At 33.0% G+C, this 14,349-nt stretch overlaps 1 protein-coding gene and 1 non-coding gene across 2 annotated transcripts; both read left to right on the top strand.

Annotated features, from left to right (window-relative positions):
- Positions 1–1,053: 1,053 nt before the first annotated feature.
- On the top strand, positions 1,054–12,093 carry LOC138698787 (adipokinetic hormone/corazonin-related peptide-like). Its single transcript, XM_069825011.1, has 3 exons — positions 1,054–1,133; positions 7,944–8,112; positions 11,860–12,093. Exons 1-3 carry the CDS (start codon positions 1,123–1,125, stop codon positions 11,968–11,970), a joined length of 291 nt encoding a protein of 96 aa, XP_069681112.1. The 5' UTR covers positions 1,054–1,122; the 3' UTR covers positions 11,971–12,093.
- TRNAL-CAA (transfer RNA leucine (anticodon CAA)) lies at positions 11,620–11,739 on the top strand. The gene is made up of 2 exons: positions 11,620–11,657; positions 11,694–11,739. It is a non-coding gene; the product is annotated as a tRNA-Leu (tRNA).
- Positions 12,094–14,349: the final 2,256 nt, after the last annotated feature.

Below are 14,349 nucleotides of genomic sequence, written 5' to 3'. Positions count from 1 at the left end.
TTTTAATGAGTGTTGTTAATCTATAATGTATTTTTATTCTACAATATACGAGTATTTCAATATGTGTTTTAATCTATAATGTATTTTTATTCTACAATATATTTAAATGAGTGTTTTTAATCTATAATGTATTTTTATTCTACAATATACGAGTATTTTAATGTGTGTTTTTAATCTATAATGTATTTTTATTCTACATTATACGAGGAATTTAATATGTGTCTTTAATCTATAATGTATTTTTAGCAATGTGTTTAATGATGTGAACATCCATGTATATGTAATGCATTGAATAAACAATCAATCGATCAATCAGTCAATCAATCAATCAATCATCGAATTAGACTCTAAGCTGAAGAGATCATGATAGTTTCGTTTTCCCTGCTATCTGCCAGATCATCGTATATCGTCCATTGATTTGTCAGAAGATGAATCGATCCCACAACCACTTGCGGCCGGATGAATTAGATGAAGGGGAAAAATTATTGACTCCACAGGGAATCGAACCCTTACCCCGTTGTCGGTAATAAATATATGTATAATATAAAAGTAAATTATTATTATTATTATCATCATCATTATTATTATTATTATTATTATTATTATTATTATTATTATTATTATTATTATTATTATTATTATATTGTGCGTACTGTAACAATCAGATCTGCATTGCCGGTGTTATTGTAACGCTGAAGGGCACACAATGAAGACAGCTTGCTAGCGAGTAGATACAGTAGATACGCGCATTTCTTTCGTTCTGCGGTGAGAAAACATTTCTCCCTTTGGCCGGCATCTCTCTCGCCTCACATGTCACTACTCTTCATATCTAGGCTGGACGGTCAGAGTGGTCTGGGGTCTGGTTTCTCCCTCAGAGACTACGTATTGCCCCGGGGAGCGTATGTAAAAGGTAGAAAGAGGAGAGAATCTAAATGAAATTTCTAAAAAAAAATTCTGCATGTATGGGGGCGGCATGTTTTTCCATGTGACCCGTTAAGATGCGCAGTAGCCGTCGTCGTTATAAAATGGAGTCGATGACTGACCGATGAATCAGAAATTGACTGGTCTTGCTCCGGGTTTGACGTCTCTGCCGGCAGGTCCAACCCCGTTTCGCGATCAGGCATGGTTCACAGGTGAGACATTCTTAGAGGTTTGCTAGACTTCAGCTCTAAGTTTCAGTCCAATATCTGTGAATTAGACAAAGTTCTGAAAGTCTACATTTTTGAGAAGGAAAAAAATTTGATTTTTTTTAATTAAAAAAAATCTGAAATTTAAAAATTTAAGGGAGCACTGTAAAGGAAATGAAATTTTCTATTTGTTTTTAAATACAGATTTTATTTTTGGTACACACATGTTTCTTAGCAACCTACAGACGTGGACAAATTATTAGCAAAATTGAAGATTTTTATTACATATTTTCACAAAATATGATTCTTCAATTTAGACCACAGTTGACATTTTTGTGTATTTCCAAATTATTAGCAAAATTGAAGATTTGTATTGTATATTTTTCAAAATTTAACTGCTCAATTTGGAATACAGTTGATATTTTTGGATATTTACAAATTATTAGCAAAACTGAAGGTTTTTATTGTATATTTTTACAAAATTCGATTCTTCAACTTGTACTACAGTTGAAATTTTGGATATTTCGAAATTATTAGCAAAACTGAAGATTTTTGTTTTATATTTTTACAAAATTTGACTTTTCAATGCAGTTGACAATTATGCTAATTTACAAATTATTAGCATAATTGAAGACTTTTATTGTACATTTTTACAAATCTTGACTCTTCAATTTAAACTACAGTTGACATTTTTTGCATATTTATGTCTACTGTAATGATGGAAATATCCAAAATTGTCAAATGTAGTCTAAATTGAAAAGTCAAATTTTGTAAACAGAATTATCATAAAAATCGTCCATTTTGTTAATAATTTGTCCATGTCTGTAATAGATTTATCAAAATTTGATTTTCACCATACACTTATTTTTTTCAGTTATTCACTTGTTTTTAAGCGTCAAATTTTCAAAATTCTACCCCTCATACAAATTCCATTCAATCAATTTGAATATTTCACATGTCTGCAATGAAAAAAAAATTGTTTCAGCTATTATATATTTTTGTGTACTAAAACAGAAAATAGTACTTAAAGTCCCATATCACGTACAGTTTTTTTTTTTTTTCGTAAAATTTAAATTCACGTTTGTATGATATTAATACACAAAATGGCTACCGGTATCTGATAATTTACAGCATTCAAACAACAGTGCTCTTAGTGGCGATTGTTTGTAACTTGTTAGTGGTTGTTGCAAACAATGTCTAGAAGGCTGTGTTTTACTATAACCTAGATCTAACTTCGCATTGCAATGAATTGATAAACATGGCTATTCTTGGTTGTGTGACCTTTCCAGATAAATATTGTTTTATTTATGGTGTGTTTATTATTATGAAACATTGAATTCAATAACGCTACATTCAACCCAAAAAAAAGTTGTGAAAATAATAATACCACAGTCTAGTATATACAGTCACGAAGCTTGAGTTGTGAGGGTGCTAGAAACAATAGAATGTGCCGGTAGTATTTCACATTGTCTGTAATGAGGCGATATTAGCGATCCTAGTGGTGAGCAACTATCCATGGATGCATATTTACTACGTATTGAGCTTCGTGACAGTATATACTATACTGTGATAATACGTGAAAGAGAAAAACTGCACTCAGATTTGAATTCAGCACCCCCAAAGAACAGTGAATTTAGTATATATTTTTGGAACCTTAATTTCGCAGATCAGTGTTCTATACAGCACCACTGCAATGTTAGGAAGAGAAATATGCATTCCTGTATTTTTTAAAATAATTCAAGATTAATTTATAAAATAATCAAAATTTTGTTTAATTATTTTGTTTATGCTACATATATATTTTTTTCTTTTAGAGTTCGAGAGCGTGTCCAAAATTGTTTAGCGCGATATAGCGAATATACAGAAAAAAACATATCAGATTCTTAGCTACAAAATTGTAGAAGACTTAGTGATTTGGACGAATACAAATTCACAAAACATTACAGCAGAGAAAAATGACTAAAGTTGGCACTTCAAAAGCGCGGACTTTTACGTAATATTAAATATGACGTCATTAGGATGGTTTCCAATCGTCTTAATTACCTGAAACTTTAGAAACGTGGAGATTGGATTATTAGGAATGATTTTAAAATATTTCTTTTTTTGTCCAAGGAAGTTCATGTTTTCTCTATAAGCCTTCTTTAAAATTATTTTATAACCCACATTATGTGGAAACTTCAACCATTTCCTTTTGCAAATTTCGCTTTTTGAGCTTATGCACTTTGAATTTATTTTATTTCAATAAGAAGTGTGATTAATGGATAATAATTGCAGAGTAATAATTGAAGTTGTGTTTAATGTAACAAAATCTATGACAAATTTGATATTGATTAATATCGCACGTGCAACAACCCACAAGCCACGAAAGAGCAATCCAAATTGCAGACACAAACTGCACTATCAACACCTTGTATATAAAATAAAACAAATTCTATTCATATTAATTGTAATATTCTAATAAATTAAGTTCATTTCCTGTGTTTTAGTGTGTGTTGCTTTGAGGTTAAAATCTCCAAATTAAAATCCTGCAAAAAATCAATAAATACTACGTCGACACGAAGTGCGTCGTGCCTGCCATCTATTGCAGTATTCGGGAACACGCTGAAAAGACACTCATGGTCCGTGCCTGCCATCTGTTGCAATAGTAGAGAAAACGCAGAAAATACACTCATGGTCACCCTTTCATTATCAGTAAAGTAACAATGCAAGATATTTGTAAAAATCAAAACTTAGATATTTACTCTCATTTCATAAACATACTCGCTTCTTAATTACTACCATTATAGGCAAGATGCATAATATACTATTTTGTCTCAATTCCCCTAATTAATTCACGCTCAGGCATACATATGTATTAATTTTACTAAATACACTTGTTAAAAAAATCAGGAGATCGCTTTGGCAATTTTCTCTTTCATATTTTATTCTTTTATAATAATTATTTATAATATTATATATACGGTCCTCCAACTTGGGGGTTGGGCGAAGGGCTAACAACCCATCACCGTAAAAAAACAGCTTGTTACAAATCCTTCTAATAAGAACGAATCCAGAAATGCATATAGAGTGTTAGTTGGGAGGCCGGAGGGAAAAAAGACCTTTAGGGAGGCCGAGACGTAGATGGGAAGATAATATTAAAATGGATTTGAGGGAGATGGGATGTGATGATAGAGAATGGATTAATCTTGCTCAGGATAGGGACCAATTGCGGGCTTATGTGAGGGCGGCAATGAACCTCCAGGTTCCTTAAAAGCCAGTAAGTAAGTAATATTATATATACAGGGTGATTCACGAGGATTTACCGTCACTTACGGAGTTTTTATTTCCGAAGACATTCTGAGCAAAAAAGTCACATAAACATTTGTCCTAATCTCAATATTTTCAAAGTTACACTAATTTGAAGTTGTTAGTGAAATACCTTTTTTTTTTCTTTAGTTTTAAGGATAAAAGAATATTACAAATAGAGAATAGACTATTCAGAAGTTTCATTTCTTTAACTGGCTAGTGTTCTGAAGCTAAAAATGTGTTGTTAATTGCTTTGTACAGATTTTGTTTTTCAATATTTAACTAAAAATGACATCATTCTTACGCACTTATCATAAAAATAGTTACAAATCATACGACTTTAGGAACTTGATTCTTTTCAGTTTAATTCTACATCTTAATGTACAGTCTTAAAGAATTTAGAAGAGTAGCGTGATTTGTAACAATTGATGTATGCCATAGTAAATGCGTAAGGAAAATGTAATTTCGCAGTTAAAAATCGAAAAAAAAAAATCTGTACAAAGCAACTATGGAATTCACAACACATTTTTAGCTTCAGAATACTAGCTAATTAAAGAAATGATACTCCTGAATAGTTCATTCTTTATCTGTAATATTCTTTTACCCTTAAAACTAAAGAATAATGGTATTTTACTAACAACTTCGAATTACTGTAACTCTGAAAATATTGAGATTAGAACAAATGTGTATATGACATTTTTTGTTCAAAATGTCTTGGGAAATAAGCTCCGTAACTGACGGTAAATCCTCGTGAATCACCCTGTATATGAAATATATATGTTATATAAGAAAGTATGATACTATGTAATAGCCTATATTATACATAGTATTAGTGTCCTGGATTACAGACGCTATTATCGGTTCACGTTTACGTAGTAGGCCTACATGTGTACTGGATATTATGACGTAATATTTGCTTAGTTGCTAAGTAACCGTTTCTAAGACAATGTTATTTTGTTGTTGTTTTGAAGTTTTTTCTTTCAAGTACATTATATATAATTACCATTACCCCTAGCATGAATAGTGAATATTTTCTGAAAATATTTAGATCCACAAGAGAAAGTTCCATTCGTTAATATTGTTTTGGATTTTAAAAAATAATTTAAATTAGAATTTGTAGAAAAAATCACAATATTATTGGTAGAGTCATTTACAAGAAGCATTTCTTAGTTCTTCTTGCTTTTAAATTCAAAGCAGTTCCAAGGTTCGTTCACATTTTGTACATTTTTCGGTAATGCAAGTAACTGACTTCTCCTTGCATCATATAAGTTTTGACAAACACGTTTTAAGTCAGTGGTTGCTAATTGATCATAAACCGAATTAGAAGTAGAACCTAATACTCTTCACATAACTTACTAGGAATTTCGCTTGTTTCTTCACATTCGTTCCTTTTAATATTATTTGATACAATCTGTCTATGAAGACTTGTACTTATAACTGGATTGTGAATGCCTCCAAATTTCAGCAATGTTTCAACCGACTCGTCAGTAAACAGGAAGGATTTGCAAGTTTGTATTGTACAACGCCACCTCACAGATGATTTGGTTGAATAGTCTTTTCTAAACTTGTGTTCTTCATATATGCCTGTTATTATTCGATTGAGAAACTTTTGTCATGTAGTCAGCTGTCAAAAAATCTGAAAGTTACAATTTATAAAACAGTTATATTACCGGTTGTTCTGTATGGTTGTGAAACTTGGACTCTCACTTTGAGAGAGGAACAGAGATTAAGGGTGTTTGAGAATAAGATTCTTAGGAAAATATTTTAGGGCTAAGAAGGATGAAGTTACAGGAGAATGGAGAAAGTTATACAACGTAGAACTGCACGCATTGTATTCTTCACCTGACGTAATTAGGAACATTAAATCCAGACGTTTGAGATGGGCAGGACATGTAGCATGTATGGGCGAATCCAGAAATGTATATAGAGTGTTAGTTGGCATGGGAAAAAGACTTTTGGGAAGGCCGAGTGTAGATGAGAGGATAATATTAAAGTGGATTTGAGGGAGGTGGGATATGATGGTAGGGACTGGATTAATCTTGCACAGGTTAGGGACCAATGGCGGGCTTGTGTGAGGGCGGCAATGAACCTCCGGCTTCCTTAAAAGCAATTTGTAAGTAAGTGTTCTTCATATACTTTAAGATGTGTATCTTTTTCAATAAACATTGAAAATATGATGTTTCTAAGAAGCCTGCCTATCAATCATTGTCAAAAGACCGAACAAGTCAAAGACATCCAGGAAAGAAGTAGATTCCATTACGCTCAAATCGTGCGCACCTTTTGGAAATGTTTACGCGCAACTCATAGATGGTAAAAATGGTTGACCATTCTCGCAACTCTAGTCCTCCGATAACATTATCAATAATCTTCCCTTTTTTCGATACTATCAATAATCGCCTCAACTATGGATAGTATTGGAAACAACTTGATTATCGATAGTTTCGATAGTACTGTATTTACTTACTGGCTTTTAAGGAGCCCGGAGGTTCATTGCCGCCCTCACATAAGCCCGCTATTGGTCCCTATCCTGAGCAAGATTAATCCATTCTCTATTATCATATCCCACCTGTCCACACCTGTGGAGTAACGGTCAGCGCGTCTGGCTGCGAAACCAGGTGGCCCGGGTTCGAAATCCCGGTCGGGGCAAGTTACCTGGTTGAGGTTTTTTCCGGGGTTTTCCCTCAACCCAATGAGCAAATGCTGGGTAACTTACGGTGTTGTACCTCGGACTCATTTCACCGGCATTATCACCTTCATCTCATTCAGACGCTAAATAACCAAAGCTGTTGATAAAGCGTCGTAAAATAACCTACCAAAAAAAAAATAAAAATTAAACCCTCAACCCAATACGAGCAAATGCTGGGTAACTTTCGGTGTTTATTTATTTTTTTATTTTATTGGGTTATTTTACGACGCTGTATCAACATCTAGGTTATTTAGCGTCTGAATGATATGAAGGTGATAATGCCGGTGAAATGAGTCCGGGGTCCAGCACCGAAAGTTACCCAGCATTTGCTCCTATTGGGTTGAGGGAAAACCCCGGAAAAAACCTCAACCAGGTAACTTGCCCCGACCGGGATTCGAACCCGGGCCACCTGGTTTCGCGGCCAGACGCGCTGACCGTTACTCCACAGGTGTGGACCTTTCGGTGTTGGACCCCGGACTCATTTCACCGGCATTATCACCTTCATATCATTCAGACGCTAAATAACCTAGATGTTGATACAGCGTCGTAAAATAACCCAATAAAATAAATAAAATATCCCACTTACGTCTCGGTCTCCCTAAAAGTCTTTTTCCCTCCGGCCTCCCAACTAATACTCTATATGCATTTTTGGATTCGCCCATACGTGCTACATGCCCTGCCCATCTGAAACGTCTGGATTTAATGTTCTTAATTATGTCAGGTGAAGAATACAATGCGTGCAGTTCTGTGTTTCGATGGTTGATGTCATAATTATCGATAGTACTATCGACTATCGCCCAACCCTACAGTATTGCTATTTGCTATTGTCACGTGTTCTGTGGAAGGGCATTGTGCTGGCTGCTCTTCCTGGCCGTCCTCAGCTGTCTGCACCCCAGAGCCTTGGCTCAGGTCACCTTCTCCAGAGACTGGAATGCCGGCAAAAGGTCGCCACCGCCTGATATGCAATGTGGTGCCGCCCTCAAAGCTGTAGACCAGATCTGCAAAGTCCTGGTGGTGAGTTGTCCACAAAAATTAGCTGATATTATTTTATAATTCCTTCCTGCTATTCATTAATTAATTTAGAAGTTTATGGCCTCGGTTTTAACGATATCTGCCGCAGAATTTATATAATACCTTTCTTTGTACATGAGCATTATAATAGTACATTATGCAACGAGCCTATAATGGTAGTAATTAAGACGCGAGTATGTTTGTTTATGAAACGAGCGCAAGCGAGTTTCATAATTTTCATACGAGCGTCTTAATTACCATTATAAGCAAATTTCATACGACTTTTTATGCTCGACCATATTTCTAACTTGAAATTATTCAGAAGTATTCATGTTATGGTTATATAAGTGAGGAGTGGAACTGACCTGAATTGTGAGATGTGCGCAGACGCGAAAGTATTGATTTTTTTCCGAAACACGAATGTCATTGACCTTGAAATAATCTAGAGAATAACATGAAGATTAGGCTTGATATAACCTGGAAATTGATTTAGAATTAAAAAACGAGATGACAAATTGAATTTATCTGAATATTATTTATAATTAACGCTAATTATTTTAGTAACAGAACATAACCTTCTGCGACAGTATTGGATTTCCAGCCTCCGTGACTTTTCGCTAATTGTCTTTCGATTGCATATCCGAGAATAATCTATACTTGCGGTTTTATAATGGTACAATCAGTACAAAGGTGATTTTTCATTGGCTAAACAACTGAATTATAATGAATAGGTGTACTTTAATGAGGTGCATTAAAGGGCTACTACCAGGTGTATAATTACTACATTTCGGCGTGGTTGAGCATAAACAGTTTTTATGCTCGACCATGCCGTAGCAGCCCTTTAATGGACCTCATTAAAGTACACCTATTCATTAAAGTTCAGGTGTTCCACCAATCAGAAAATACCATTGTAGCAATTTGAAAGCGCAAGTATCGATTATTCTCGGATATGCAATCGAAAGACAACTAGCGCGAGATTAGACAATGTTAAACTCAATAAAAAAAACAACACACAAATTAACATCAATTCACCGTCATCTTCCAGCCTTTCACAAAACACATTCCCGTAAATTCATTTCACCAATTGCCGGAAAAAATCAATATGGTTGAGCATAAAAAGTCGTATGAAACTTGACTACAATGGTAGTTTTCATACTCGCGTCTTAATTACTACCATTATAGGCTCGTTGCATAATGTACTATTATCGTTAGTCAAAATCTTGCATAATAATATGCCACATTATTAAACTAGTGTAAAATTATTACCATGGCAACTAAAACATTGAAGTTAACATTATGAAACGATTTGCCATGCTTATAATAATAATAATAATAATAATAATAATAATAATAATAATAATAATATAGCCGCCCTAAATAAGGGTTCGATAGATCGGCCTACTAATCAATTCACAATGATTAAAAACAATTATGTGACAATTTGAAAGAAAAAAAAACATTAAGATAAATGATAAGAAAACATAGGAAATCATTTACAATAAAAGTTTGTTGGGTACAAAAATGATTACTAATTATAGCTAAGGATGATTTTAATACATGAGATCCTCTGGCATCAATCGTTGTATCAGAAATTTTGAATTGTTTAAGTTGATTTAAAATGTAGAGAGAGACGTCATATTTTTATAGGACAAAATGAATGTATGGGGATTTGTCACATTGTGTTTGTGTGATTGAAAAAAATAATATTTTTATTCCACTCATTTTCTCAAATAATATGTTTTTGACATGGAGAGAAAGTTTGGAAAGTGAGAGATTAAAACTTTTTGTAATAGGTGTTCCTAACTGTTGACAATCGCGTAACGTTTTTTCAAAAGACTTTTTTTTTTTATTTATTTATTTTATGTCGCTTTAACTTACGAAGTCATATGAGTCCCTTTTCTTTCTGCCATGTCTATATTAAAACAATGAAAGATAATTTTCGTTTCTGTGGCCAGCTCACAACTGATCAACATTTGTTTATCAAACGGTGCATAGGACATTAATCTGTGATTTATAGAAACAGAGAAAAAATATTTTATATAATGATATTTATAAGCGAAAATATTGCAAACCACTACCCAGTATCCTTGAATGTGCAGAAATTTGATCCGAACAAATGTAACATTGTACTTTGCAGAATGTGCCGGAAAAGTTATATCAATAGTTGAATATTGAGATATTTCTGTAAAGCCACAAATTTCCATCGTTTTAAAATAATCTTCTCTTTAAATATTAAGAACCGAAAGTACCAAATTGGATGTGGGAATTGTTTCACTCATTCCAAGTCACGGCTTACGTAATACATAAACCACCAAACTATTAAAAAAAAAAAAAAAAAAAAAAACAATCTGCATTAATCACAATGTGCGTCAGATACAAGAGAAAATATTTATCACTAAATATAATGAAATCAGTGGCTTGTGCAGCAAATGCTGGAAACTAAGTTCATTAGACGTTCAAATAAACATTATTCAGATTTATTTTCAATGAAGAATACCAGACATTCTGAAGTTATTTGCTTCCATAATAATGAAAGATACTCTCTCTCCAGCCAATACTGAAGAGAACCACGCATATAAATATCTACACCACACCGCCATTAAATATATGAAAAAGACCCAACACCACTTGATTAATAACTATAAAAAATATTTGATTTTTAATAATATTATCTTACGTAAGTTTTATAGCTTTCAGTAATATATATATATATATATATATATATATATATATATATATATATACCCTCCACTCAGTAAAATATATAAATCAAAATCTAATTTAAGTTATTCTCTACATCTACTTATATAACCCCAAAACATTTCACTTTCATATCATCAATATAACATTAATATGTATAATTAATGAAAAATAGTCACATCATGGCATTAACTACAATAATATTTCATTTCTAATGGTAATAATGTCATCAAACCATCTCAAGTTTTGTAGATTTTAATATCCAATACACACCACAGAATCGAACCTGTAAATTATTTTTAGTACCGGTAAGTTAAGCTTTTAATAACCAACTTAATTTGAGCTCTAAATATGTCAGCATTCTTGCAGATCATGGCCTTCGTGTAATATTGTTTACTGTAGTGTGTGTTTTGTTTTTATTCTGAAATGCAATTAGCTAGTTCTCAAAACTGACGACAGATGGATTTTGGAAAAGAGGAAAATCATGTTGAAAAATTGACATTTCACTGAAAACTACTATTTTTCTGAAAAACTTTGAGTTCCAAGCTTGAAAATGAGGCGTCATTTATTAAAATCCGTTCAACCGATGTCCCGTAATTTCCATTACCAGTTCAAATTATATTTATTGATACTTTGGGTTCTGTGGCATGTATATGCTGTTTGGCTTTAGAAAATTCGTAGCCTTATATCTATGATATGGTGGTTGGTTCACTTTACCCGAATAAAATACATCAAAGAAACTTTCGTTTCGCTCAGAGCGCTTGGCGTATGTCCATTATATACCGTATAGTTGAGTCCGGAGCGCAACATGTCAGGATGGCCGAGCGGTCTAAGGCGCCAGACTCAAGGTTCGACCTTGCCTACGCAGTAGGCTTAGTGAGCAATTCTGGTCCTCTTCTGAGGGCGTGGGTTCGAATCCCACTTCTGACATAATTTTTTAATAATGTTAAGTTGTAAAATATTGCGCTTTGTTTTGAAATATTTTGTATTTGTTTCAGTATATATTCATCTGTTTGAATAATAATGGTAATAATTGATTTATATTTGCAGGATGAATTTCGTCAGCTGGCCGTGTGTGAAACAAAATCATTGTTACGTTTTCAAAGGGAAATTGATAACAAACAAGCAGAGATATTCCTAGAAGGACAAGAAGGGCGATAAAACATGGCTGATGGTGGATACTGGTGCAATTTCACTGCAATCAATAATTATTATTATTATAGATCTTGTGTAATATGGTATTAACTGGTATATTTTTGTCAAATAAAAATATTTTTTCTCTTATAGCATCAATTATGATTGAATTTTAATACCACCTAGTCCATAGACATTAAAAATCGATTTCATCTGAAGTTAACGTTTATAATTAAACGTTACTTCCTTCTCTTCTTCTTCTTCCTCATATTATATCTATCCCAGTCTTTGTCTATCTACTTCTTACTCTGTCGGGAGATTTTATTTCTTTATAATATGACAGCAGTAAGTTTTGTTTTGGGAATTTATAGTTGTGCATTCTCAATGTATTACGAATTTTCTGTGTTCACTTGATTTATTTTTTAATATTAAATTTTATTTAATCTTACTTTACTGAATAGATAGGTATCTCGGACAGTGCAAAATATCATACAAAATATAGTGAAAAAAATTACATATCGGTAGGCATAAAACAGAATCGATACGTGTGCAAATAAATTTTAGTACGAATGCGTAGAAACTTTATCTATTCACCCGTTTTGTGTCTTTTAACTATTTATTAACTGTTTACCATCTTCTGTTTGACTGTCCAATTTTCTGGAGAGAAAGATATAACTTAACTTCACAGTTATGTGAATGTAACATTACATATTGTCCTCCTCTTTTCAAAATCCAGTGTTTGTTAAGCCATGCTGTTGTAAATATTTCGTCAGTTTCACTTACCATATTTTTAAAAGATTGTAAACCTATTTGAATTGGTATATAGTATGCTTATCATTTTAACTACAACCTTAACATATATTAGGTGTAATAGGGTTATTTGTAAATTTTGGAGATACAATAATAATAATAATAATAATTTATTTATTTTTATTTTATTTATTTATTTTGCCATTAGGAAAGTTCAGGATAACAGGCAGGGTTTGGAATTGAATGGGTTACATCAGCTTCTTGTCTAAGCGGATGACTTGAATATGTTAGGAGAAAATCCACAAACGATTAGGGAAAACACGGAAATTTTACTTGAAGCAAGTAGAGTGATCGGTTTGGAAGTAAATCCCGAAAAGACAAAGTATATGATTATGTCTCGTGAACAGAATATTGGACGAAATGGAAATATAAAAATTGGAGATTTATCCTTCGAAGAGGTGGAAAAATTCAAATATCTTGGAGCAACAGTAACAAATATAAATGACACTCGGGAGGAAATTAAACGCAGAATAAATATGGGAAATGCGTGTTATTATTCGGTTGAGAAGCTCTTATCATCCAGTCTGCTGTCCAAAAATCTGAAAGTTATTATTTATAAAACAGTTAAGTTATATTACCGGTTGTTCTGTATGGTTGTGAAACTTGGACTCTCACTCTGAGAGAGGAACACAGGTTAAGGGTGTTTGAGAATAAGGTGCTAAGGAAAATATTTGGGGCTAAGCGGGATGAAGTTACAGGAGAATGGAGAAAGTTACACAACACAGAACTGCACGCATTGTATTCTTCACCTGACATAATTAGGAACATTAATCCAGACTTTTGAGATGGGCAGGGCATGTAGCACGTATGGGCGAATCCAGAAATGCATATAGAGTGTTAGTTGGGAGACCGGAGGGAAAAAGACCTTTAGGGAGGCCGAGACGTAGATGGGAGGATAATATTAAAATGGATTTGAGGAAGGTGGGGTATGATGATAGAGACTGGATTAATCTTGCACAGGATAGGGACCGCTGGCGGGCTTATGTGAGGGCGGCAATGAACCTTCGGGTTCCTTAAAAGCCATTTGTAAGAAGTATTTATTTCGAATATTAATGTGCAAAACAACAGCACAAAGCCAATTACAGTTTAGCACAAAATAAAAAGAACAAAAAAAAAACAGGACAAATGAGGATGAGAATGAATGACAGAAAATGGCAGTGAGATGAAATACAATCAATATAATAGTCAACATTAACCATTTACCAAATGCAACAAAATAAATGGCAATATCTAACAAATAATATTAGGCTAAATAACAAGTAAGGATATATCATGCATAAGTAAAATCAAATCAGCTCAAGAATCACAATCAATGACACCATTAATAGCATTATTAAAGAAAGTGTAATCAATATCCTGACGTCTCGAATATAGACTGGTATAGTTAAAATATTTACTAGATAGTTCAAAATGTAAAGATAATAATAATAATAATAATAATAATAATAATAATAATAATAATAATAATAATAATAATAATAATGCCATATTATAATGTCTGGGAACTTAAAATGGCAGGTGGAAATTACTTTAAGGCAATACAATTAAATATTAATTGAAATAAGATATTGAAAATAGGCCTACTAAATTTTCGTG

Source organism: Periplaneta americana, chromosome 4 (assembly GCF_040183065.1).
Source record: "Periplaneta americana isolate PAMFEO1 chromosome 4, P.americana_PAMFEO1_priV1, whole genome shotgun sequence".
NCBI lineage: Eukaryota > Metazoa > Arthropoda > Insecta > Blattodea > Blattidae > Periplaneta > Periplaneta americana.
The sequence above is the reverse complement of the archived record's forward strand: the minus strand, read 5'-3'. Positions and strand labels throughout refer to the sequence as shown.

Coding starts and splice junctions, on each gene's coding strand:
- LOC138698787 (XM_069825011.1), top strand. Junction 8,113..11,859: donor AGATCTGCAAAGTCCTGGTG/GTGAGTTGTCCA, acceptor TTATATTTGCAG/GATGAATTTCGTCAGCTGGC.